Source organism: Sorex araneus, chromosome 4 (genome assembly GCF_027595985.1).
Source record: "Sorex araneus isolate mSorAra2 chromosome 4, mSorAra2.pri, whole genome shotgun sequence".
NCBI classification, from domain to species: domain Eukaryota; kingdom Metazoa; phylum Chordata; class Mammalia; order Eulipotyphla; family Soricidae; genus Sorex; species Sorex araneus.
The window spans coordinates 211,137,732-211,163,998 of record NC_073305.1 but is presented as its reverse complement, the minus strand read 5'-3'; the positions used below and the strand labels follow the sequence as shown (position 1 = coordinate 211,163,998).

General features: G+C 59.6%; 2 protein-coding genes across 3 annotated transcripts in view; both read left to right on the top strand.

Annotated features, from left to right (window-relative positions):
- The window catches only part of GGA2 (golgi associated, gamma adaptin ear containing, ARF binding protein 2), a 29,094-nt gene extending 25,130 nt beyond the window's left edge, over positions 1-3,964 (top strand). For both annotated transcript variants that reach the window (XM_055136600.1, XM_055136601.1), the window contains 3 exons: positions 586-755; positions 2,358-2,468; positions 2,908-3,964. In XM_055136600.1, coding sequence (XP_054992575.1) covers positions 586-755; positions 2,358-2,468; positions 2,908-3,018 — 392 coding nt within the window. In that variant the 3' untranslated portion in view covers positions 3,019-3,964. The remainder of the gene's footprint in view (positions 1-585; positions 756-2,357; positions 2,469-2,907) is intronic.
- Positions 3,965-6,528: 2,564 nt separating this feature from the next.
- Positions 6,529-26,267, top strand: part of COG7 (component of oligomeric golgi complex 7) — a 39,620-nt gene continuing 19,881 nt past the window's right edge. The window contains exons 1-10 of the mRNA XM_004604109.2: positions 6,529-6,852; positions 9,569-9,717; positions 9,938-10,054; positions 10,971-11,139; positions 16,825-16,907; positions 17,913-18,035; positions 20,434-20,632; positions 22,760-22,887; positions 24,144-24,298; positions 25,027-25,143. Of these exons, the coding sequence (XP_004604166.2) occupies positions 6,684-6,852; positions 9,569-9,717; positions 9,938-10,054; positions 10,971-11,139; positions 16,825-16,907; positions 17,913-18,035; positions 20,434-20,632; positions 22,760-22,887; positions 24,144-24,298; positions 25,027-25,143 (1,409 nt within the window). The 5' untranslated portion in view covers positions 6,529-6,683. The remainder of the gene's footprint in view (positions 6,853-9,568; positions 9,718-9,937; positions 10,055-10,970; positions 11,140-16,824; positions 16,908-17,912; positions 18,036-20,433; positions 20,633-22,759; positions 22,888-24,143; positions 24,299-25,026; positions 25,144-26,267) is intronic.

The following is a 26,267-nucleotide window of genomic DNA, read 5'->3' as shown; positions in this document are numbered from 1 at the left end:
ATGATTTATGTTATATTGCTTGCCAGCCACTCACTGGCTTCATGGAATGGTCAAAAGATACTTCCGTGAAGGAGCACTTGTGGGAATTGTTGCCTCCACCCGCGGGGTCCCTACGCCCTGCCCCGGGCTCGCTGAGCTGTGCTCGCTCGTTCGGCTGCTGTGTGTGCTGCTCGAGCCTCGTTGGCGTCTGCGCGCCATCCCGTTCTCCGTGTCATTGCGCACCACGGGCTGCGGTTCCTGGCATGTTCAGATGCGGCTTCAGCGCTCACCAGCACCCCCCGCTGGAAATGGCACTGAGTTTGGAGCCAGCAGTGTGCTGGTGTGGTCGGAGGGCTGGGAGAGCAGCGTGGGGGCCCAGGGGGGCTCCTGGGGGCTGGGGAGGAGTGTGACTTTCCACGCAACGCAGGGAGGCCATGGAGAGTTGGTGTGTGTGTGTCCGTGTGTGTGTGTGTGTGCGCGCGCGCGCGGGTGTTTGTGTATCTGTGTGTGTGTGTTCCTGTGTGTGTGCACACACGTGGGTGGGTGTGAGGGGGGTGCTCATACTTCTGTCTGCTCCTTCTCCTCCTCCTTTTCCTCCTTCTCCAGGCAGTCTGCCGCCTGTGATCGTGTATGACCGGAACGGATTCCGAATTCTGCTCCACTTCTCCCAGACGGGGGCCCCCGGCCACCCTGAGGTGCGGGTGCTGCTGCTGACCATGATGAGCACCGCCCCGCAGCCCGTCTGGGACATCATGTTTCAGGTGGCGGTGCCCAAGGTGAGCACCAGGGCCTTCGCCGGGCTCTCGGCTGTGAGTCGTTGTGTTTCGTTGGTTTGCCTTTGGGACCACATCCGGTGATGCTCAGGGGTTACTTACTCCTGGTAGTGCTCAGGGAATAATCCCTGAGATGCCAGGGACCGAACCAGGGTCAGCCCCGTGCCAGGCAAGTGCTCACCCTGCTGCACTATTGCCCCGGCCCCTCTATCAGCAGCTGAAAGGGGTAGAATTTTTTACTGCAGACACTGAGATAAAATGTGACTTTTCTTGACTTAACTGAATTTTCCTGAATATTGGACTTCAGGTATGGCTGGATCCAGGTGGCTCTTTTATTTATTCATTTTTTTGCTTATTTGTTTATTTGTTTGGTGGTGCTAGGGATCCAAGCCCGTCAGTTGCTCTCCTGCTGGGCTATATCCCCGGCCCCAAGTGGGTTTTGGCCCCTAGGTGGGTTTCGTACAGGATTGCTAGAGAATCTGTCTCTTGGGGCTGGAGATGGCTCAGCGGGCCGGAGCACATGTTTGGGATGTGGGAGGCTTGGGATCAGCCCTTGGCATCACATGGCCCCTTGAGCACTGTTGGGAGACTCCCTGCCAGCACAGAGCCGGAGTAGCTCCCAGGTGATGCTGGGTGTAGTCCCAAACCCAGGCAAGCCCCCCATTGCCTTGGGGCCAGGAGACAGTGCAGGGGGCTGGAACGCAGGCTTTGCCTTCTGGAGTCCCGGGTTTGAGCCCCAGTACCACACACACAAAAAACCAAAAAACCAGAAAAACAACCCACCCAGATCAGACAAAACGGCCCCTTCCTGTTTCTCGGCTGTGCTCGCCTCTTTGGGGCCTGCGACCCTCTGTGCCAGCAACCTGGAAAGTAGCACCCGGCCGCCAAGGCATCACGCTGACACCCAGCACAGGCCTCCCGGGGTCCTCGCTGGGATGGCCTGGGCGCAGGGGTCTCAGGTGCCCCTTGGAGGGGTGCGGAGCCCCAGCGAGGGGCGGCCACATCAGAGCCGAGGGAAGCTGGGGGGGGCGTGTCCCAAGAGGAGGGGCTTGAGGCTGAGGCCTTTTCAGCCCTGAGCACCAGCCCGTGGGGTACCTCCTCATCTCCCGACTTTAGAAATCTCAGCCCAAGGCTCAGAGAGGTTAACAGTTGTGCCCGAGCTCACAGAGCTAAGGAAGAGGCAGGGTTAGAATTTTTCCCACGATGGGGCTGGAGAGAGAATACGGGGGTCACCTCCAGCACCCTCTAGAGTCCCCTGCTCCCCGCCAGGAGTAAGCCCTGCGCATCGCTGGCTCTGACACTTCGCCTGTCCCAACAAGAATAGTTTTGGGGGCCCACGCCCGGAGGTGCTCAGGGATCACTCCTGGCAGTGCTCGGGCTCCTGGGGTGCCAGGGATCGAACCTGTGTTGGCCATGTGCAAGGCAAGCGCCCTGCCCGCTGTACTGTTTCTCTGGCCTCCGCCCCACACAGATGTTACCCAGGATGTACCCTTGCACTGCCTCTGCCCCTCCCGTGTGGAGGAAACGGTCTTGGGGGGGGGGGGCTGCTTGCTCCTGCGGCAGCCGCGGGGGCTCAGGAGGCGGCCGTGTGTGTGTCTCCCGCAGTCCATGCGCGTGAAGCTGCAGCCGGCGTCCAGCTCCAAGCTGCCCGCCTTCAGCCCTCTGACGCCCCCGGCCGTGATCTCGCAGACGCTGCTGCTGGACAACCCACACAAGGTACGTCCTGGAGGGGGCAGTCTGACCTCGGGAGGCCCCTGGGTGGGGAGGGGACGCAGGGCGGGCTCTTGCTGCCGTCCCCTGTTGGGCCCGCAGTGCTGGCCTCAGGGCTATGGGCAGCAGCTCAGGGACAGGCCATCCTAGCGGGCACTGAGCATGGGCTCTGGGGACAGAGTGCGGGCCAGCCACTCAGCTGCTGCTGTCCATCTCCGGCTGCATTGGGGGTCCTGGGGGGCTCCCAGAGGTCTCCCTGGCTGCCCGCACATTTGTAGTCCCCAGGGTCCCGGCTGTTGTGGGGTGCTCATGGATGCCTGGGTCTCAGGCTTCCTGGGGCAGGTCGGCGTGCCCCTCCTGGTGACGGGCCAGGACCTGGGGCTGGACGCGTGTCCTCGGGCTGCTGGCTCTCTCCTCACCCCTGTCCCTTCTTGTCCCTGCCCAGGAGCCCATCCGGTTGCGGTATAAGCTGACGTTCAACCAGGGCGGGCAGCCTTTCAGCGAAGTGGGAGAAGTGAAGGATGTCCCCGACCCGGCCATGCTGGCCACCGCCTAACGCCTCCGTGGGCCCGCGCAGTGCACCCACCCGACACACAGCAACTCGGGCGGCCCGCATAGGACGACTGGTGGTGACTTAGTGTAGCGTTTGGGGGTGTCTCCAGCCACCCCCTGCTTCCTCTGCACATTGAGTGTGCATGTGTGCGTGTGTGTGCGTGTGTATGTGCACATGTAGGCGTGCATGTGTGTGTGTGTGCGCATGCGCGTGTGTGCGTGCACACATGCACACGTGTGCGTGTGCATAGGGCGGGCCTGGGGTGTGGGCAGCGTGGGTCCCAGTCCCCCTGCCGCACTCACCCGTTTTCCCCTTGGTGGTGCCCGCCCAAGCCGTTGCCTCAGGCTGGAGGGCCTCACAGCCAAAGTTGTGTGTCCGCACCCCCGATCCCGTTTCTTTCCTGTTCGTTCTCTCGGTGCCTTGTCAGCCTTTGAACATCTTGGTTGCTCCCAGGCTGGAGTTCTCAGGGACCTTCTGAGGGACCCGGTTGGTCTTCGGGGCCTCTCTGGACTCCATTCCCACGAGCAAACGCTGCTCAGAAGGGTTTGGAGAAGCCCGAAAACAGACCGCAAGGGACCACCGCTGGACCAGAGCTGGCCTCTCCTGACCTTCACCACCGTGCCTTACTGAGTCCCCTCCCCGGGGCCCTGGAGGGGGAGGGGGCCTGCGTGTGGGGGGGCCCCTGTCTGGGCGCCCGCTCCGGGCCCGCAGCTCTGTCCTCACGGTCCCTCTCCACAGGCATCCTTCAGGCCTGTGTGTGTGTGTGTGTGTGTGTGTGTGTGTGTGTGTGTGTGTGTGTGTGTGTGTGATGGGGGGTGGCAGCACGTCAGTCCTGGGGGTTGCCTGGGCCCCTCCACTTTTGTGGGTGGTGGCGGCGGCAAAGAGCTTAGCAGTGGCAGCCACGGTGACCGCACAGAGGGCGTCCCTGAATAAATACGCGTGCAGCAGACGCACCGTGTGGAGTTTTGAGTCTGAAGAAGATGCCACGCCTCCGGGGAGCTCATTCGTGGAGCCGATGAGGGGGACGGGCTGGAGAATGCGGGGCGCCGTTCTCTGCCCAGTGTGACGTTGCGCGTCCCCAGCCTCCCGGCATGATCTGTGTAGGAGAGAGCGCTCCTGACCACCGCCCCAAGAAAGTCCTTATTTTGTTTCTTGGGGGGCGGGGCACGCCCAGTAGTGCTCCTGGCTCCATGCTCAGGGATCATTCTTGGTGAGGCCTGGGGGACCACGTGGCGTGCCAGGAATTGACTGCAGGTTGGCTGCGTGCAAGGAAAGCACTCGCCCCATGATGATATATTTCTGGCCCCCAAAGAAAGTCCTCTCATGTTTTGGTAATACCACACTTTCCCCCGTATCCTTTGCCTCTGCCTCCACCTGCAGTTCACTTCTACAGAGCATCAGTGAACTTAAGGCTGGATTCAAATGCTCTTATCTGTGAGCCAGTCCTTGGGCCTAGATGGGCTATGAGAGGGTGTAAATTGTGAAGATTAAAAACGGGGTGGGAGCTTGGGGTGTGGATCATGCCCTGGAGCACATGTGTATGTGTGAGACCCTGGGTGTCATCCCCTCGATGCAGGCCACCCCTGTCACCCCTTGTTTTTTGTGACCCCAGTCCCCCTTAACCATAGAAAGAAAAAAAATAAATGACTTAAATTCTATGAGAACATGAATATCACCCATTAAAATGAAATGGGCCAGAGCCATAGCACAGTGGGCAGGGCATTTGCTTTGCACGCGGCCAACCATGGCTTGATCCCCAGCATCCCATAGGGTTCCCCAAGTACCACCAGGAGTGATTCCTGAGTGCAGACACTGACACTGGAGTAAGCCCTGAGCATAGCCAGATGTGACCCAACAGCAGTAACAATGGCAACAACAACAAAAAAAAATTCAAGGGGAGGCTGGAGTGATAGTTCTTTGAGTAGGGCATTTGCTTTAGTCCAGGTTCAGTCCCTGGCAAACCCATATGGTCCCCTGAGCACCACCAGAGTGGCAGTCAGTATGGTCCCAAAACTTAAAGAGATTTTTTTTTTTTTTTGGCATCACACCCAGTGATGCACAGGGGTTACTCCTGGCTTTGCATTCAGGAATTACTCCTGGTAGTGCTTGGGGGACCATATGGGATGCCGGGGATTGAACCCAGGTGGTCTGCATGCAAGGCAAATGCCCTACCTCCGTACTATCGCAATGGCCACAGAGAATTTGTTTTTTTGAAAAACAATAAAGTATGTGGGTTGGGGAGATGGCTGAGAGGCAGGAGTACATGCTTTGCATGCAGCAGACCTTGGTCAGAGTTCAGGGACACTGCCCACATGATCCCTAGAGCAGCACTGTTGTCCTGTTCATTGATTTGCTCAAGCGGGCACCGGTAACGTCTCCATTGTGAGACTTGTTACTGTTTTTGCAATATCGAATACACCACCGGGAGCTTGCCAGGCATTGCCTTGTGGGCAGGATACTTTCAGTAGCTTGCTAGGCTCTCCGAGAGGGACAGAGGAATCCAACCCGGGTCAGCCATGTGCAAAGCAAACGCTCTACTCTCTGTGCTATCACTCCGTAGAGTACCATCCAGAATTTAGAAAGAAAACCTCAAATTTTTTAGCTGACCAACAGCAAAAGACACAACTTAACAAAGTTCATGGGGCATACCAACTTTACAGAAATTAAAAGGGGTTACAAAGGAATATTATGAACAATTTCATGCCAACAGTTTTCGCAGCTTAAGTGAAATTTCTAGAAGGACCTACTGACTAAAGTGTGTGTGTGTATAAAAAAAAATAAGCAGTTCAATTAGTAACTTAAAATTTTCCCACAAAGAAATGGACAGGCCAAGATGGCAAAGCACTGTCAATTAAAAGGCAGCACCAAGTCTTTCCAAACTCAGTGAAAGTTATGTCAAATCACTATCACCTCATAAATGAAAATCAGAGGAAGTTCGACTAAAAGCTACGATTGATTTCCCTTGAGAACATAATTACAATAGTCCTTCACCAAAAATACTAGCAAATCAAATCCGGCAACAAAAGCGTTTTATGTACCCGGACCCAAGTGAAAATTGTCCCAAGAATGCAAGGTTGGCTTCCTACCATTACTATGATTGGCTTACAAACCCATTCCTGGGTTTCCTGGGTAAATACCATTACCCCTGAGCATAGCCAGGTGTGACCCTCCAAAAAAAAAAAAAGGCTAAATAAATAAATAAAACTGAACTATCACATTGTAAACCACGGTTCCTTAAAGAAAAATGCTTTTAAAATAAACCCTGTCCAAATGAAAAAGTGAACGGTAATGGAATTCAGCGTAACTCAGCATAATTCGGCTGTCCCCGAATAGTAAGTGGTGCGGCGGGGCGAGGAGGGACCAGGCTGGTTTGGAGGCAGCACAGCCTCCAGCGCGCCGAGCCAGAACACGGTCTCGCCGGGGGCGTGTCTCCGGGACCGACCCGGAAGGACGCTTGCGCGGTCGCCACGGTAACAGCCAGCAACTTCCGGTGGAAGTACGGCGCGCGGCCGGGGTCAGCCCCGGACGGCTGAGCGCTCCGCGGGAGGCGTCGCCGCGGGGGCCCGGCGGCAGGTGCAGCGGGTGGGTGCCGCGGGCCCGGGGCAGCGTGGGCGCTCCCGCAGCGCGGCCGGCCGCCCGAGGCCAGCAGCCGCGGCGCCGGGGCGGCCATGGACTTCTCCAGGTTCCTGGCCGACGACTTCGACGTGAAGGAGTGGATCAACGCGGCCTTCAGGGCCGGCCCCAAGGAGGCGGCGGCGGGGAAGGCGGACGGCCACGCGGCCACGCTGGTGATGAAGCTGCAGCTGTTCATCCAGGAGGTGAACCATGCCGTGGAGGGTGAGCCTGGCGGGCCGGGCTGCGTGCGCCGGGCGCAGGGCTCCCGGGGGGCGCGGGGGTCCCGGGGGGCGCAGGGGCCCGGGTGCAGGGGTTCTAAGGGGTGCAGGGGTACGGGTGTAGGGGTTCTAAGGGGTGCAAGGTTCCCGGGGAGTCAGGAGTCCCGGGTGCAGGGGTTGTGGGGTGCAAAGATTCTGGGGGTGCAGGGGTCCTGGGAGGCGCAGGGGTCCTGGGTGCAGGGGTTCTGAGGGGTGCAGGGGTCCCGGGGGGCGCAGGGGTACGGGTGCAGGGGTTCTGAGGGGTGCAGGGGTCCCGGGGAGTCAGGAGTCCCGGGTGCAGGGATTCTGAGGGGTGCAGGGGTTGTGGGGTGCAAACATTCTGGGGGTGCAGGGGCCCTGGGAGGCGCAGGGGTCCCGGGGAGTCAGGAGTCCCGGGTGCAGGGATTCTGAGGGGTGCAGGGGTCCTGGAAGGCGAAGGGGTCTCTGGTGCAGGGGTTCCGAGGGATGCAGGGATTCTGGGGGAGTTGCAGGGGTTCTGGGAAGATGAAGGGATTTTCTGGGGGTGCAGGGGTTCTGGGGGTTGCACGGGCCCGGGGTGCACGTTTGGGGCTGTTGATGCCAGACATCGGTGCTAATGTGGGCCAAGTGGGGCTGCATCTCCTGAAGCCTGGTGGGGCCGTCTCTGTACCGGCTTGCTTTCCTGGTCAGCGCAACGCCCCACCAAGTCAACTTGCGGGAGACCCTGAAGCCCCCGCGGCACCGTGGGGGCTGGATGGCCCCCAGGTCGGAGTGCCCGCTGCAGGGAGTGCGGGTGGGGTTATGTACTGAACCAGGAGTGGTCAGAGCTGGATCTGCGGGCAGTTCCCTCTGTGGAGGACACCCAGAGGGGGCTTTCCTTCCTGAAACCTGGAAGGAAAACTCCAAAGGGAGAAGAGGAGGAAGGACATTAATCGTGCAAGAACAAATATCTCTGTTCTTGCTATGTGTCATACGCTTAAATTAAAAAAAAAAAAAAGTGGTTGGGAGGAGGTTTGGGGCCATACCTGGTGGTGCTCGGAGCTTAGTTACCCTTCATTCCGTGCTTAGCGGGGGTCACTCCTTGTGGTGCATGGGGGCCATATGCAGTATCAGGGATCAAACTGGACGCTTGGGGCACACTTGGAAGTGCTCAGGGGACCCTGTGGTGTCCGGGATTGCAGCTGGGCCTGCAGCCTGTGAGATAGTCTGTTGAGCTCTTCGGTTCCTGTCCTTTCGGGCAAGTTGAAGCTTAAGCCGCGCCCAGTGGTGCTCAGGGCTTAGTCCTGGTTCTGTGTTCCGGGATCACTCCTGGCCTGGTGCTTGGGGCGGGGGTGACAGTGCTGGGGATTGAACCAGAGTCTGCCCCATGCAAGGCAAGCTCCTTGACCTCTACTATCTTTCTGCCCCCACCTCGTTCTTTTTTTGTTTTTATTTTTGGTTTTGGGGGCCAGACCTGCATGTATTTAGGGGTTACACCTGGCAGTGTTGCTGGCGGGCTTGGTGGACCCTATGGGATGCCAGGGATGGAATTCGGGTCCACTGTGTGCAAGGCAGGCGCTCTACCGGCTGTACCATGTTTCCGGCCCCCCCACCTAGTTCTCTTTGACTCAGTTTGACATAGATTAAATGTATGGGTTTCGGCTAAGGAGTTTTGGGAAATGTACACGTTTAGTGTAACTCGAACCTCGTGCTCCATTTAGAACCATCAGCCAATAAAGTGCCACCAGACCCTTCTGAGGTTAAAACTGGCCCTTTCAGAGCAACTGGAGCCATAGCACAGCGGGTAGGAGGTTTGCCTTGCATGCGGCTGACCTGGGTTCGATTCCTCTGTCCCTCTCGGAGAGCGCGGCAAACTACCGAGAGTATCCTGCCCGCACGGCAGAGCCTGGCAAACTCCCTGTGGCGTATTTGATATGCCAAAAACAGTGACAAGTTTCACAATGGAGATGTTACTGGTGCCCGCTCGAGCAAATCGATGAGCAATGGGACGCAGTGCTACAGTGCATCCTTCCAGAGACAACCACTGCAGGGGCCGGAGCGCTAGCACAGCGGGTGGGGCGTTTGCCTTGCACGTGGCCGACCCAGGTTCGATCCCCGGCATCCCATATGGTCCCCCAAGCACCGCCAGGAGTAATTCCTGAGTGCAAAGCCGGGAGTAACCCCTGAGCATCGCTGGGTGTGACCCCCCCCCCCCCAAAAAAAAAGCAGAGGCAACCACTGCAGACAGTCTTCTTATTTTGCAGGGGGGCACGCCTGGTGGTGCTCGTGCTCCAGTGTTGCTCAGGGAGCCCCATGGCAGGCGGCGGGTGGGTTTCCAGTGTGCAGGACACGTGCCCCATCTCCCTGTAAATGCTAGTTTTAGTTTTATTGGTTTGGTTTGGGGCCACACCCGAGGGTGCTCAGGGCTGTTGTTTGTTTCTTTGGAAGTTGGCCTAGGGAGGGGAGAGCATCCTTTGCATGCGGGAGACCTAGGTTCGATTCCCGGCACCGCCTGGGACCCTGAGCACCTCTGGGAGCGAGCACTGAGCTGAGGGGGGGTTTCTCAAACACTACAGAGTGTGCCCTCCCCCGCCCCCATCTCTCCTCCTCTGCCCCACAGGCTTCGGAAACTGCAGGGGGTCAAGTTTCTGAGCTCCTGTGGGCTGGCTGATAGGCCCCGGGTCCGAACGCGCCCCCCCCCCCCCTTCTGCTTCTCTTGGCAGAGACCAGCCACCAGGCCCTGCAGAACATGCCCAAGGTGCTGCGGGACGTGGAGGCGCTCAAGCAGGAGGCGTCCTTCCTGAAGGAACAGATGACCCTGGTCAAGGAGGACATCCGGAAGTTCGAGCAGGACACCTCGCAGTCCATGAAGGTCCGAGGGTGCTCGCGACCTGGGTCCCGAACTGAGGCGGCCAGGCTCCCCGTGCACGGCCACCCCGGGCTTCCTCCCTCGCCGGTGCTCCTCAGTGGTTGGATGGGGGAGGGTCCTCGGCTCCCTTGGCCCGGAGCACAGCGCGCCGCCGTCCTGGGTTCGAGGCCCGGGTGGAGGCAGCGGCCTGGGTCCGGGCGCTGAGCCGGCGCCTCTCCCGTAGGTGCTGGTGGAAATCGACCAGGTCAAGTCCCGGATGCAGCTGGCCGCCGAGTCGCTGCAGGAGGCCGACAAGTGGAGCACGCTGAGCGCGGACATAGAGGAGACGTTCAAGACGCAGGTGGGGGTCCGGCCCGCAGTCTCCCGCCGGGGGAGTCCCGTCCCGGGCCTGTGGGTCTCGGGTTTCCGACCCGGGGCTGGCGTGGCTCTGTCCACGCTGGACTTCCGCCGTCCAGATGTGTAAACACACACGGCCTCACGCCAAGGGCCTAGGGTGGGGAGCGGCCCTGGGGGCCCCTGGTCTGTCGTGGTCTCTTCTGCCTGGTGGCAGCTTCTTGGGGACTCACAGTGAGAGTAACAGGAAGGGGCCCCGGAGAGAGCACCGCGGGAAGGCCACGTGCCTTGGGTGTAACCGACCCCGGTTTGACGCCTGGCACCGCCAAGAGTGATCCCTGAGCACAGAACCAAGAGCAAGCCCTGAGCACTGGTGGGTGACGCACCCAAAACAAAAACCAACCAACCAGTAGCACAGCAGTGAGGAAGGCCCGGGAGTGCAGTGGCTCGGAAGGAAGGTGCCTGTGGTGTGCGCATGCGTGAGCGCTGGTTGGGGTGGGGGTGCTGAGCTCAGTGGGCGGCTCCGGGGAGCCCGTGTGCAAACCGCGGGGACCCTCCGCAGGGCCGGGCATCGCGCTCAGTTCCACTGCATACCGCGCAAGCGTCTCAGCCCCAGTCCTCTCCCCACCCCGGCTCCCTGGTTCATTTTGTTTTTTTTGTTTTTTACTTTTTTTTTTTTTGGTGGGGGTGGGGGGTCACATCTGGTGATACTCAGGGGCGACTCCCGGCTCAGCACTCAGGGATCACTCCTGGCGGTGCTCAGGGGGACCCTATGGGGTGCTGGGGATCGAACCCGGGTCGGCCGCGTGCAAGGCCAGGCTCCTCCCGGCTGTGCGGTCGCTCCGGCTGCCCCCGCCGCCCCAGCCCGGGGGCTCTGAGGTGGCCTCTTCCCCCCTGTGCTCTCGGTGCCGTGCCCCCCGCAGGACATCGCCGTGATCTCGGCCAAGCTCATCGGCATGCAGAACAGCCTGGCGATGCTAGTGGACACCCCCGACTACTCGGAGAAGTGCGTGCACCTGGAGGCGCTCAAGAACCGGCTGGAGGCCTTCGCCAGCCCCCAGATCATCGCCGCCTTCAACGCGCAGGCCGTGGGTGAGTGGGGGCCCCGCCCAGCGCCGGCCACCCCAGGCTCCCCGGCGTGAGTCTGTCGCCCCTCTTCCCGTGGGTTGGAGGATGGAGACCGGGCGCGGATCTGGACCTTGAGGGTATCTTGCGTGTGGTGCGGGCCACACCGGTGGGGCTTGGAGGTGGTACTCAGGGGACCCTGTGGTGCTGGGTATTGAACTTGGGGCTCCCTCATGCAGAGCGCACGCTCTGGCCACTTTCACTCACCCTCCGCTAGGCGTCGCCTTTGACCAGCATCTGCTGGGGGCCTGGAGAGTGGGGCACTTGGGCCACACCCGGCAAGGACTCAGGGGCAGCCCCTGGCTCTCCGTGGTCAGCTGACCTCCTGTGGTGCTGTGGATTCCAGCCAGGGTCGTGGCCAGGCAGCCCCTTGCAAGCAGGCACCTGACGCGTGCTCTGCTGGTCTCCCAGCCCTCAATGTTTTTCTGGACTTCGTTTCCGCGGGGTGGGTTTGGCGACTCTTGGCTGAGAGCTCAGGAGTCCCTCCTGGCGGGGCGTGGGGAACCGTAGGTGCCAGCGAGCGGCCCGGGTGGGCTGCGTATGCGTCAGGTCTCTCACTCTCTGGCTCCTTCCCAGCATTTTACATGTGATGGTTCAAGTGTGGAGAAAAGTCAGGACGGAGGCACACGTACCCCCGGCACTAGCGTTTCGCCACGTTGGCTCTATCGCGTATCCGTGTCATACCATCCCTCCTTCGTGGTGTTTGGGTAAACCTCAAGGCGCCTCACGAGTGCCGTGTCCTCCCATTTCTAGTCACGGGCCCGACGGTGTCACCGCTGTTGACGTGGCCCACCCTGTTTCCCTTCTCCTGTGTCCTCTACTCGTGTCCTCTTTCACGCGAAGCCTGGACTCTGGCTCGAGTGCTCTCTCTCTCCTGGGTCTCGTCCGCTGAAGGGCCACCGTCCCTGTGTCCCGAGGTGTCTGCCCATCTTCCCTGTTTCTCCTGGTGATAGTTTGCCCAACTGCCCCTGTTCAGAAAAGAGGTTCTTTGTGTTTCACCCCGTGAGATACAGGATCACGTTTTGTTTATCTGACAAGCTCATTTATGCTGATGAAATTAAGTCAGATCAAGTCCTGATTTTTTTTTGTGTGTGTGTGTTTTCTGCTCATTCTTCACATTTTGGGATCACACCCGGCGGTCCTCAGGGTTCTCTTCCTGGCTCTGAGTGCGGGAGTGGTCCCTGGCAGTGCTCAGGGAACCATATGGGTTGCCCAGGATCGACCCAGTGTCAGCCGCCTGCCAGGCAAGTGCCTTAACCTCTGTGTGGCCCGCAGGGAAAGCATTATCGGCTGGAGGGTCTGCCTGTCGTCCTTCCTTCTCTCTCTGTCTTTTGGTTTTGGGCCACACCCGGCAGTACCCAGGGCTTCCTCCTGCCTCTGCACTCAAGAACCACTCCCGGTGGTGCTGGGGGACCCTATGGGGAGCAGGGATTGAACCCGGGGCTGCCACAGGCAAGCCAGGGCCCACCCCGCTGTGCTAGCTCTCTGGCACTTGTTTTTAGCACTCTGTTTGCGTCAGGCCATTCTGTGTGTCTTGTCAAGTTTTGGTGGAGAAATCAGTGGATTTATGGGGTTCCTTGACTGCTTTTCTCCTGTAGGCCACAGGCAGCGGTGCCCAAGACTAACCTTTGGCTCTGCACTCAGGAATCACTCCTGGTGGGCTCGGGGGACCACGTGGGGTGCCGGGGATCGAACTCGGCTTGGCTGCGTGCAAGGCCAGCGCCCTCCCCGCTGTGCTGTCGCTCCGGCCCCGTGTGCTAGTCCCACCGCCTCCCCGGTTGGTCATTGTGAGCTGGCTTCATTAGCAAGGTTTTTGGGGTGTGCTTCTGGGTCCTAGACTGCAGTGCACGGTGACGCTCGCTCTAGTGACACTCAGGGAAGCGTGCAGTGCCGGGAGATACAGGGTCACAGTGTACAGGGAAATACAGGATATAGGATCGACAGTGTATTTATGGTAGCACTGTAGCACTGTGATTTGCTCGAGCGGGCACCAGTAACGTCTCCATTGTGAGACTTGTGACTGTTTTTGGCATATCGAATACACCACAGGTAGCTTGCTGTGCGGGCGGAATACTCTCGGTAGTTTGCTGGGCTCTCTAAGAGGGACGGAGGAATCAAACCCGGGTCAGCCGAGTGCCAGGCAAATGCCCTACCTGCTGTGCGGTCGCTCCAGTCCTGGCCAACATGCTACCTCTTGAAAACGCCCGGCCAGTGGATTCTTGCCTACAAGGAAAACCGCAGGAGGCAGTTTCAGAAGCAGGATTTCAAATCCGGAGTGTGGAGCAAGGGGGTTATTTATGGTGATGAAATGAAATCAGAACAAGTCCTGCTGTCTCGGCGCCTGCCTTCTGGCCTCCGAGCCGGCTCCCTGCGCCTGCATGGTTCTGTTCTTCGGTTTGTTTTTCATTTTTTTCTGGGGGCTGCTCCCCAGCTCTCTGGTGTGGTAGCTGCTGCGGGAGGGTCGCACCTAGACCAGCTGTGCGGTGTCTCCCTCCCTCTTGGCTCCTGTCACTCTGGTTCCCCTCTGTGTTGTTTGCGCCCCGGCCAGCAGGGGGCAGCTGTGTGCTGGCCGGGCGCTGCTCTCTTTCTCAGCGTCACCTGGAGGCTGGTGCCCCGGGCAGTCATTTCCTCTGCCCTTAGCCAGATCTGCAAGAAAGAGCTTGTCGGGCAGCGTCTACTGTGGCTCTCTGATATGTGTGGAATGCGGCTGTTTATCAAATTATGCGCTCATTCCTCCAGCCACCTCAGCGGTGGGCACCCAGGAGTGGGTGTGTCAGCATTTTATAGTGCCAGTCAAAGTAGGAATTTTCGGGGGGGGGGAGGGTGGAGGGAGAAAGTTAACTCGTCAATAGTATTAAAAATATTCCTCCGGCGGTCCAGGAAAACAGAGATGAATGAGATAAGGTTGCCCTCCTTCAAGGACCTTTCAGCACCCGTGGAGGGTGAGGCTGGGAGAGGGAGAACAAGCACACAAATGATTTTATGCAAGGTGGAATGTGAAAAGTGCTTTAGGAAAACCGAGGAGGCGCTGAAGGAGCTAGTGTGTGCAGAAGCCTGAGATGGCAGTGATCGGAAAGCAATGTTTCCGATGATGAAAGCACCGCACACGGGTCGTTAAACATTTGAGAAATATGGTGGTTGGTTGCCGGAGGGGCGGGGGAGGGGACAGGGGGAGTGGAGGGAGAAGTCCGGGGGACTCTGGATCCGTGGGGACGAGTTGAGACCTCACCTTGTAATGCGGAGAGGGTCCCGCACAGATGTTTAACCAATCACACTTTTATCGGGGGTGGGGGTGGGGGGGGCTGGAGTGGTAGTAGAAGGGTTCAGGCACTTTCCTTGCATGTGGCTGACGTTGGTTTGAATCTCTGGCACCAACCCTGGTCCCTTGAGCCCCACCAGGAGCGATCCCTGAGAGCAGAGCCAGGACTAAGTCCTGAGCTTTGCCAGGTGTGGCCTCCAAAACAAAACAAAACAAAAACCAAATAATTTAAATTCTTTTTTTAAATATAAAAAGGAAAAGATTTTGTTGTTGTTGTTGTTGTTTTTTGCTTGTTGGGTCACACCTGGCGATGCACAGGGGTCACTCCTGGCTTATGCACTCAGGAATTACTCCTGGCGGTGCTCAGGGGGCCATATGGGATGCTGGGAATCGAACCCGGGTTGGCCACGTGCAAGGCAAACGCCCTCCCCGCTGTGCTACCGCCCCAGCCCCTAAAAAGGGAAAGTTTTTTTCCCCCACGCCCAGCAGTGCTCAGGGGTTACTCCTGGCTCCACACTCAGGAATTATTCCTGGTGGTGCTCGGGGACATATAGATTGCCAGGGACCCAGTTTGGGTTGTCCATGTGGTAACGCAAACATCCTACTTGCTGTGCTATCATTGCAGCCCTTAAAGAGGAAAATGTTTAATTAGTCAATTCACTACCTGGTAATGGCTTATATTTTCTTTGTTTCCGGGTACAGCATAAATCTTTTTTTCCTCTATTTCCTAGTATAGCATAAATCCTTTTAAAAATGTGTGTGTGTGTATTTTTTTGTTTGTGTGCCTTCTTTTGTTTGTTTGTTTTGGGGTCACACCAGGTGGCACTCAGGGCTTACTCCTGGCTCTGCACTACGCTAGCGGGGCCGTTTGGACTGCCAGGGATTGAACCAGGCTTGACCACCTGCAGCACAAACTCCTTACCTGCTGTGCTGTTGCTCTGCCACACCCTCCCTTTTTAAAATTCCTTTTTTTTTTTTTTTTTTTTTTTTTTTGCTTTTTAGGTCACACCTGGCAATGCACAGGGGTTACTCCTGGCTCATGCACTCAGGAATAACTCCTGGCAGTGCTCGGAGGACCATATGGAGTGCTGGGAATTGAACCCGTGTCAGCCGCGTGAAAGGCAAACGCCCTACCCGCTGTTCTATGGCTCTAGCCCCTAAAATTCCTTTTTGAGCCGCACCTGATGGTGCCCCAGGGTTGCTCCTGGCTCTGCACTCAGCAGTTACCCTGGTGGGGCTCGGGGGGCCACATGGGATGCACGCATCAAACCCAGTAGGTCGTGTGCAAGGCAGGCGCCCTCCCCTCTGTACTCTCTCCGGCACTAATATAAATCTTTTAAGAAAAGTACTAGTGCATCTCAGTCCATACATAGGTTCAACTTCATGTAGGCACACGCGCAATTCTTTTCTTTTCTTTTCTTTTTTTTTTTTTTGCTTTTAGGGTCACACCCGGCGATGCTCAGGGGTTCCTCCTGGCTCTGCACTCAGGAATTAACTCCTGGCAGTGCTCGGGGAATATGGGATGCTGGGAATTGAACCTAGGTCGGCTGCATGCAAGGCAAACGCCCTACCTGCTGTGCTATCGCTCCAGCACCCCCCTTATTTTTGAGGGTCAGCAGTGGGTGAAGGGTGGCATCATTCTGGTGTCCCGCCGGACTGTGGTGTCGCTCTCTTGCCAGGGGGCTCCGATGGCGCGTCCCTCACCTGGAGAATGCATTACCCCACCCCTGCTGTCACCTGGGGAATGCATTACCCCACCCCTGCTGTCTCTCCAGTCCTTGTGCTGCTACCGACAGGTTTTGTTTTGTTTTGTTTTGTTTTAGTTTTAGTTTTTTTGGGCCACTCCCACTGCACTCAGGGCTGACTCCTGACTCTGTGCTCAGGGATCCCTCTGGGCATGGGACCATCAGTGGTGCGGGGGATTGAACCCGGGTTGGCTGTGTGCAAGGCAGGCGCCCTCCCCACTGTCCTATCGCTCCGGCCCCTTGAAACGGACCCTTTCGGATCCAAGTCAGGGGTCCAGGGGAAGTGGGGTGGGTGGTAGACTGAGGCACAGTGCTTCAGGAGCTGCCCCCCCACCCCCCGCCCCTGCCCTGTGCTAACTTGTCTTGTCCTTCGCACTCAGCGGTCGCTCTGCTGACCCGTCGCCCGGCCTATATTCAGGGGGCCCGTGGGTGGGGGGGTTCTAATCGCATCTGTGTCTGACTGGATCGAGCATTCCACCTTTCCTTTGACATCAGTGTCTCATTCCTGCGCCCCACGTGTGGCTCCACGCATGGTCTGGGTGGGAACCTGAAGGCCGGCTCGCAGACGGCCCCGTTCGGGCGGGTTTGAGGTGGATCCTTACGGCGGGTGTGCAGCCCCACGCACGGACTTTCTGTTCTGCTCCTCAGATCAGGCCAAGATGCTGGTGAAGATTTTTACTGAAGTCGACCGGATGCCCCAGCTTCTTGCCTACTACTACAAGGGCCACAAGGTGAGGGGCTGTGAGTGGTCACCTCTGGGTGTGGCTTAGGTTGCGGGCCCAGATGCAGAACCCGGTTCATACTCAAAGGTAAAAACCGCCATACTTCGAGTTAGCCAGTAGGGGGTGCTCTTGGTCCAGCCTGTGGATTCATTTTCCTGCCAGTTTGGGGGAAAAAAAGCCCTCACTCTTCTACTTAGGGCTGGGGGTCATCAACAGACTGAAAAAGGTGTTTTCTTTTTTTCCTGCCTCTGTTTTTTTCCCTTAAAATCTTTTTGTCTTTTTAATTTATTTGATTTTTGGGTCACACCTGGCAAAGCTCAGGGGTTATTCCTGGCTCTGCACTCAGGAATCACTCCTGGCCGTGCTTGGGAGATCGTATGGGATGCCGGGGATTGAACCCGGGTCGGCCGTGTGCAAGGCAAACAGTACCCTACCCCGATGTCCTATCCTTCCAGCCTTCCTCGTACTGTCTTTGGAGGGAGATCCGTGTCTGAAGCTTTATTATGCCCTGAATAAGCCATTAACAATTGTCATTCTTGGGGCTGGAGCGATAGCACAGCGGGGAGGGCGTTTGCCTTGCACACGGCCGACCCGAGTTCGATTCCCAGCATCCCATGTGGTCCCCGAGCACCGCCAGGAGCAATTCCTAAGTGCAGACCCAGGAATAACCCCTGTGCATCGCTGGGTGTGACCCAAAAAGAAAACATAAAATGACAAAAAAGAATTTTCAAGTTTTCTGTTAGGAAAGACGACTCGAATCACAGGTGTGTTGTTGACACGAGGTCCTGGGCTCATCTGATCCCTCCAAGTGCGCTGCCCCCCCCACTACCCCCCCCTCGGGGCAGAGGGAGAGCGGCTGGGTGGGTGCCCCCTAAGGTCTGCACTTGGCGTGCTTGGGCGCAGGGTGGGCGAGCGCGGGCAGACAGCGCTTTGGGGGTGAGGGTGCGGGACACCCTCTTGGTCACCCCCACCCCGCCCCCTGAAGCCCCTCCCCCCTTTGCTTGGCCTCCGCAGGTGGAGCTGCTGGCTGCCTGGCAGAGCCTGTGCCAGAGCGACCTCCCGCTGGCCCGGCAGCTCGCCGGCCTCTACGACGCCTTGCTGGGCGCTTGGCACACGCAGACCCAGTGGGCCTCGCAGGTGAGCCACTGCCCGTTGGGTTCTCGGGAGACCCCCCCTTCCCCCTCCCGCCCCGCCACAGCCTCTCCCTGCTGCTGGCACCTCTGCAGGGACCTTCTCAAGGGCAGCCCGGGCATACACCGTGAAGCCCGGGACACGCGGATGCCCAGGTGGCCTGGTCCCTCTCCCAGCCTCTCTGTCCCCTGGGGCACTGGGCCCTGTGCCTCAGCTGTGCCTGCGCCACCTCCTCGGGCCCTCGGCTCCTCCCCCTGTGCAGGCCGGGAACCCCCTCCCTCCCCCGCCCCACCCCTGGGATTCCTGGAGGCTCTTATCGCCCGTCTTCAAGTGGGCGGCCCTGGCCCTGGCCCGGCTGGTGTTGGAGGGAGCGGGGCGGTGTTTGATCTTAACTTTGGGGAGACTCCCCTGGCTGACTCCTCGGTTCCTGCTTCTCCCCCTCCCGGGGGCCGTGTGAGGAAGAGAAACTCCGAGAGGCACCTGGCACCCGAGGGAGCGGGAGGGGGCAGCGTCGCCCCCAGTGGAAACTGTCTGCCTGAACCGTGTTAAAGTCGGGGCGCCTCTTTCGCAGAGAGGGTCTGTGTCGTGGCCCCTTGTCCTCGGAGCAGGGGTGGAGGGGTGAGGGGCCGGCACCCCCTCTTTCAGAAGGGGGAAGGGCAGGGCCAGAAAGGCAGCACCGGGGGTGAGCTCGCCTGGCCTGCCACCAGCCCAGTGGGGTCCCCGAGGACCCCTGGGCATCTCTCCTGAACACAGCCAGGAAGGGCCCCAGGTATGTGTCACCCCTCACCCCGCCAGTCTCCACCCCCCCCCCCAAATAAATGAAAAGGGTCTGGGGTGTGACTCATTGGCAGTGCTCCTGCCTGGTGTTCAGGAGTCCCTGGGCACCCTCGGGCCCTCATGTCTGTTTGCAGCCCTGTGGGGCAGGAGTCGCCACTGGGCACTTGCACCCCCGAGCACAGCTGGGGAGGCCCCGAAACACTGAACCCCTCTGACTCACGCCAGCTGCTGCCTGACCCTGCATTTCCCTCCCCCTCTCTCTTATTTATTTATTTATTTATTTATTTATTTATTTACTTTTTTGGTTTTTGGGTCACACCCGGCAATGCACAGGGGTTACTCCTGGCTCTTCACTCAGGAATTATCCCTGGCGGTGCTCAGGGGACCATATGGGATGCTGGGATTAGAACCCGGGTCGGCCGCGTGCAAGGCAAACGCCCTCCCTGCCGTGCTACCGCTCCAGCCCCATCTTTTTTATTTTTTTTTAAACATCGTGAACCCTTTCCAGTGTCCCACCGGCTGAGGGACAGGTCGAGTGAGCACCGGTCCCCGAGCGCCATAGCGCTGTGGTGGCATCTGCTCTTGGCTCATGCACTCAGGAATTACTCCTGGCGATTCTCCGGGGACCCCGGGATGCTGGGGATCGAACCCGGGTCAGCCGAGAGCAAGGGAAGCGCCCTCCCTGCTGTACTACCGCTCCAGCCTGGTGCTGGGGATCTGCACCAGGACCATCCTGGCACTGCCACCCCGGCAAGCCACGGGCCAGGCAGGTGCCTCCCAGATCTGCCGCAGGGTGCTGGGTGCGCAGTACCTCCTTGAGGCCGTCTTAGTTCCTTTCTTGTACTACGATTTTTATTTTCCTTTTTGGGTCACACCCAACAATGCACAGGAGTTACTCCTGGCTCTGTGCTCAGGAATTACTTCTGGCAGTGCTCAGGGGATCATATGGGATGCTGGGAATCAAATCCTGGTTGGCCGCATACAAGGCAAACGCCCTCCCGGCTGTGCTATCGCTCCAGCCCCCGATTTTTTCTTTCTTTCTTTCTTTTTAAATTTTTTATCAAATGAAGTCAGCCTGGGTCGTCAAAGGTCTTTCCCGTGTTGGAAAAAGAGCACTTTTCCCGTGCTCTGGAGAGGGTCTCGGCTGGCGGGGAGGGGTCTTGGCTGGATGGTCCGGGTCTCAGCTGGAGGGGAGGGGTCTCGGCTGGCGGGGAGGGGTCTTGGCTGGATGGTCGGGGTCTTGGCTGGAGGGGAGGGTCTCGGCTGGAGAGGAGGGAGGAGGGGTCTCGGCTGGCAGGGAGGGGTCTCGGCTGGAGGGGAGGGGTCTCAGCTGGCAGGGAGGGGTCTCGGCTGGCGGGGAGGGTCTCGGCTGGGCGGGGGGTGGGGGTCTCGGCTGGCGGGGAGGGTCTCCGCTGGCAGGGAGGGCTCCGAGCAGCCACGCCTGAGGCATGGGGACCGGACCGGGAAATGCAGGAACTCTGAGTTCTGGACCGAAATTTGGCTTTTGCCCTTCCTTGCGGGCGGTGTTCATAGCGGGGTGGGGGGTGGGGGGTGCGGGGTGCGGGGGCCGGTGCGGGCCCCGCCTGGCTCCCGAGTTCCCGCGCTCTCATCTCTGTCCCCCCTGCAGGTCTTCAGGAACCCGCACGAGGTGGTGGTGGTGCTGCTGGTGCAGACCCTGGGGGCCCTGGCGCCCCCGCTGCCCGGCTGCCTGAGCGAGTGCCTGGAGCGCGCGGGCCCCGAGCTGGAGCTGTGCCGCCTGCTGGAGCTCTACGACGCCACGGCCCACTTCGCCAGGGGCCTGGAGGCGGCCCTGCTGGCCGGCCCCCGTGAGTGCCCAGGCCCCCAGGGCCACTCCTGCTGGGGCTCCGGGTGTGGACGGTTGTCCGTGCAACAGTCCGGGGGCCTGTCCGCTTCCTTCTCAGTTATTCTGGGGGGCCCCGCCCGGTGCTGCCCAGGGCTTCGCTCCTGATCGGCCCAGGGGGCCCTCCGGGTGCCGGGAGAGAGCCCGGGTGGGCCGTCCCCCCTGCTGTCCCGCCCCTCCAGCCCCCGTGTCCACGCCCGGGCTGGGGGTGGGCTGGGCCTGCGGAAGCCCCAGGCCCCGTCCGGGCACTGCACGGCCCCTCCCCCGCCCTGAATCAAGCCAGCAGCGCGCCCCGCGGTGCTCAGTGGCCGTTCTTGGTGGGCCCTGCGCCCAGGGGTCACTTCTAATGGGGTCCCGGGGACTGTGTGGGGCGCCGGGGATCCAGCTGGGGCCGGCGGTGCGCAAGGCAAGTGCCCTACCCGCTGTGCTCTCTCTCCTGCCCTGCTTGAGTTCCTCACGTTGCAGGCACGGGAGAAACCCTTCGGGATTCCTCGTGACTGGCTTTCGTTTCCTGTCACTGTCACTGTCATCCCGTTGCTCATCGATTTGTCCGAGCGGGCACCAGTAACGTCTCTCATTGAGAGACTTATCGTTACTGTTTTTGGCATATCCAATACGCACGGGGGTAGCTTGCCAGGCTCTGCCGTGCAGGCGAGATACTCTCAGTAGCTTGCCGGGCTCTCCGAGAGGGGCGGAGGAATTTCATTTCCTAACTTATTTTATTTTGTTATTTTGCTTTTGGGGTCGCACCCGGCAATGCTCAGGGGTTACTCCTGGCTCATGCACTCAACAATTGCTCCTGGCGGTGCTCAGGGGACCATATGGGATGCTGGGAATCAAACCTGGGTCAGCCGCATGCGAGGCAAACGCCCTCCCCGCTGTGCTATTGCTCTGGCCCCCCCCTGACTTATTTTTAAGCATCATCACCTCAAGTTCCATCCCTGTTGTCGCAAGGGGCAAGGTTTCTTTTATTTATTTATTTACACATTTAAATTTTATTTACTTCTTTTGGGGGAGCAAGGGGGGCAGGCCCATACCTGATGATGCACAGGGCTTACTCCTGGTTCTGCACTCAGGGATCACTCCTGGCAGGCTGGAAGGACCATACGGGATGCTGGGGATTGAACCTGGGTGGGCCGCATGCAAGGCAAGTGCCCCACCTGCTGTACCAATTCTCCAGCCCTAACATTTTACCATTTTAATAGCAACATAGTATCTCACTGAGGATATGGATCACGAATGGTGACTTAAAAAAAAATCAATTAAAAATAAGCATTTGGGGGCGGGAGTGATAGCACAGCGGGGAGGGCGTTTGCCTTGCACGCGGCTGACCCGGTTTTGATTCCCAGCATCCCATAGGGTCCCCCGAGCACCGCCAGGAGTCATTCCTGAGTGCAGAGCTAGGAGTGACCCTGAGCATCGCCGGTTGTGGTCTCAAAACATGTGTGTGTCCCTTGGGACCGAGCGTTTTGCTTACCCGAGTAGGGCACTGGTGGTGACCAGAGTCTCTCTCTTGCAGGGACTCAGGGTCCCGTGCTCCCTCTCTGGCCCAGGACACGCTTTGTAATGACCCCTCCGCAACGGTGCCTTAGCTTTCCTGCCTTTTCGAATGAAAAGGCTGCCAGGGACAATCTTACACGCTGGTTTTTGGGAATGTTGTTCAGCAGTTTTTTCCTTTTTTTTTTTTAATTCTTTTATTGATTCACCATGTGGAAAGTTACCAATCTTTCACGTTTAAGTCTCAGTTATACAATGCACAAACACCCATCCCTTCACCAGTGCACATCAACAGTTTTTTCTTTTCCTTGATGTTTGGGCCACGCCTGGTGGTGCTGCGGCTACGCCAGGCTCTGTGGTCCGTGGTCGCCCCCAGCGGGGCTCCTGGAGGGGACCCGGGCGGTTACCACGCGGCATGACTGCGACGGGTGTGACGGGCTGTGGAACCATGAATAGTGCCCGAGGGGGAAACTACACAGCACACACACTGGTCCAGGTTTGCAGGGACGAGAGAGACAGACAGACAGACAGACAGACAGGACGTCTCTGGCGTTCGTTTCTTGCTCCTTTGCGACCGCCTGCTCTTTGCCAACAGATGAGCAGAACCTGGTGAAGGTCACGGAGCTGGTGGACGCCGTGTACGCCCCCTACAAGCCCTACCAGCTGCGCTACGGCGAGCTCGAGGAGAAGCACCTTCTCATCCAGCTCAGCGCGGTGCCCCTGGTAACGTCCCCGTCCTCCGGGCCCCGCGGGTGTCATTCTGGGGGCCGGGCCCTGGGGCGTGGTCGGGGGATGCCCCAGGGAAGGTGGAAGGGTCTGGGCTCTGGCCCTCATGGACCGAGACCACGCGGCCTCAGGGCGGAGGGAGCTCGCTGGCCGGCAGTGGAGTCCAGCGTGCGTGGACTTGGCCGGTGGGGCGGGTCCTGTACGGCCCCAACAGGGAGGTCATTTATTTATATATTTTTTGCTTTTTGGGTCACACCCAGCAATGCTCAGGGGTTACTCCTGGCGCTGCACTCAGAAATGACTCCTGGCGGTGCTAGGGGGACCCTATGGGATGCTGGGAATCGAACCCTGGTCGGCCGTGTGCAAGGCAAACGCCCTCCCCGCTGTGCTATCCCTCCGGCCCCTGGGGAGGTCATTGCAGTAGCCAACATCGCTTTCAAGTGACAGGCCTGGGGAAGGTGGCCAGGAGGGCGGCAAGGGCCAGGAGCAGGCTCGGGGGCTGGGCCCACGCCTTGCACGTGGGTGACCAGCTTCCGGCCCGGCACTGAGCGAGCCCCCCAGCACTGCTCAGAGCCGTCCCCTGGCCGGGAGTCGCCCCTGAGTAGCCCCTGAGTGGCCCAGTGTGGCCGGGCGTGCCGCTGACCTGAGCTCTGTCCCCAGCACCCCGTAGCCCCCCCTGAGCTCCGGCAGGACAGACCCCCTAGGGCAGAGCCGGGAGCCCGCCCTGAGCAACCCCCGGGTGTTGCCCACCCCCACCCCCACCAATAGAGAAAATTCATCCAGAGACCCCTGGAGATGGTGGTGGGGGGCTGGCGCTCAGCTTTGCATGTGGGAATCCCAGCCTTGACCCCCAACACCGCCTGCTCCTGAGCACTGTGATGTGTCCTCCCCTCCCCCCGCCCCCTCTTCCCCCTCACTCCCTAAGGGAAAGGTGCGGTTGTCAAGTGCCGAAAACCCGCTGCTGCTTGCTGTTTGGTTGTGTCTGGGGGCCACACCTGCTCCTGCTCGGGGCTTCCTCCTGGCTCTGCGCTCACGGGTCCCTCCGGGCAGGGCTCAGGGGAACCCCTGGGATGCCAGGGATGGAAGCGGGGTCGACTGCGTGCCCTTGTCTCTCTGGCCCCCGAGTCTGGATGCGGAATTGCCCTTTCCTGCCCGTGTCCGTCCCCTCGCCGGTCGCTCGGCTCGTCCTCCCCCACTCGAAGGTGCCCCTGCGCCCCCCTGCTTCCTCACGCGTGCTCTCCACTCGCCCCCAGGAGCACGGGGAGGTCATGGACTGCGTGCGGGAGCTGAGCCAGTCCGTGAACAAGCTCTTCGGGCTGGCGGCGGAGGCCGTGGACAGGTGCATGCGCTTCACCCACGGGCTGGGCACCTGCGGCCTGCTCGCAGCCCTCAAGGCCCTCTTCGCCAAGTGAGTCGGGGACCCGGGCACATGTGCGTGTCCTGCTCTCAGGAGCACGAGAAGGTCGTGCCTGGGTGGGGCGGGGGGTTGGGAAGCCTGCGGGAGACCCCCGGGCTGCCCCTGCCTTGGCTGTGGGCAGCACTTTGGTCTCATGGAGCCTGTAAGGCGCCCACGGCCGAGGGGACAGCTCCTGGCTGGGCATCCAGGACCCATGGGACAGCTCCTGGCTGGGCATCCAGGACCCATGGGACAGCTCCTGGCTGGGCATCCAGGGCCGTGGGACAGCTCCCTGGCTGGGCGTCCAGGACCCATGGCACAGCTCCTGGCTGGGCGTTCAGGGCCATGGGACAGCTCCCCGGCTGGAGGACATGCCAGCATCCAGGCCCTGACCCTGGTTGCCTTCCTCGGCGGTGCCGCTCTCGCCCTGGTACCCCTGGAGCCCCACTCGTAGTCCCTGAGGTCCTGCTGGGCCTGAGCGTTGGACTGACCGGGCCCGTTTCTCTCCCCGAGGCTTGGTGCCTCGCCCCTGCCCGCCTTACTGCGAGCCGCTGTCTCCAGGCCACCCCGCCAGCCACCCCGTGGGCAGAGTTGGGGGGGGCGGGCGGGGGGGGGCCCCCCCCTGGGCGGGGCCTCGCCAGACGCCCTCCAGGCCGCCGACCGCGTGTCTGAACCCGCGAGGGTGCGGGTGCCCGGGGGTCTGAGGGCCCTGTGGCAGGCCCAGCCGACTCTCCCCGCAGGTACGTGTCGGACTTCGCCAGCGCCCTGCAGTCGGTGCGGAAGAAGTGCAAGCTGGACGACATCGCCCCCAGCGCCCTCTTCCAGGAGGACTGGACGGTCTTCCAGAGCTCCGTCAGGTACCGCGCGGGCGTCGCGCCCCCCTCCCTGGCCTTCGAGCATCTCTTTCGACTTTTTCCTTTGGGGCCACACGCAGTGGTGCTTGGGCTCACTCCTGGCAGTGTTTGGGGGACTTGTGCAGGATGCCGGGGATGGAACCCGGCTCTGCTGTGTGTGAGACTAGCTTTCTGCTGTTCTGTGGCTCCACCCCCCACTTCCCCCCCCCCCATATTTTGTCTTCAATGAATCATGTTTTGTGTAATTTCCAAGCCATGTTTCTTTTTTAAAAAAATATTATTATTATTATTATTATTATTATTATTATTATTATTATTGAGTCACCATGAGATGCACAGTTACAAAGCTGTTCATGATCAGGTCTCAGTCATACAATGTTTCAACACTCGTCCCTCCACCATTGTACATTTTCCACCACCAGTGCTCCCAGTTTCCCTCCCAGCAACCTCCCGCCAGCCTGTCTCTGGCAGTTTCCTCCTCCTTCTCCTCCTCTCTCTCTCTCTCTCTCTCTCTCTCTCTCTCTCTCTCTCTCTCTCTCTCTCTCTCTCTCTTTCTGTGTCTCCCCCCCCTTTTTTTAAAGCAGATCCTCTAGGGCCAGAGACATTATGCACTTGCCTTGCAGGCACAGTTTGGACCACCCCATGGCCCCCCAAGCCCCATCGGGGGTCACACCTGTGCACGGCCCTGGGAGTGCCCCCTGAGCACCACCTGCGTCCCCCCTGGGGCCCCCAAACCAAGACAAGTTAACCCGTGAAAAGGAAAGCAGACGCTCAGGAGCCTCTCTCGGCCCCTCCTCTTCTGGCTGAGCCCCCGGTCCCTACCTGTGACCTTCCTGGGGCTCCCCTGCTCCTGCCCCCTGATCCGTTTGCCTCGTGCTTCAAATGGACCCCGTTTATGCAGTCTTCACCTGTGCCCCCCTGGGGAGATCCTTGTGCCCCTGGTTGAGAAACAGATGCTGCTCTGAAAATAAAGCAGAAGCAGCGAAATCCACCAGCCAGCTCTCAAGGCCCAGGAAGGACTCGCGCTCCGGAAGCGTCTCCTAAGGGCCTGGCGCACTTAGGGTTTCATTCTTTTTTTTTTGCTTTTTGGGTCACACCCGGCGATGCTCAGGGGTTACTCCTGGCTC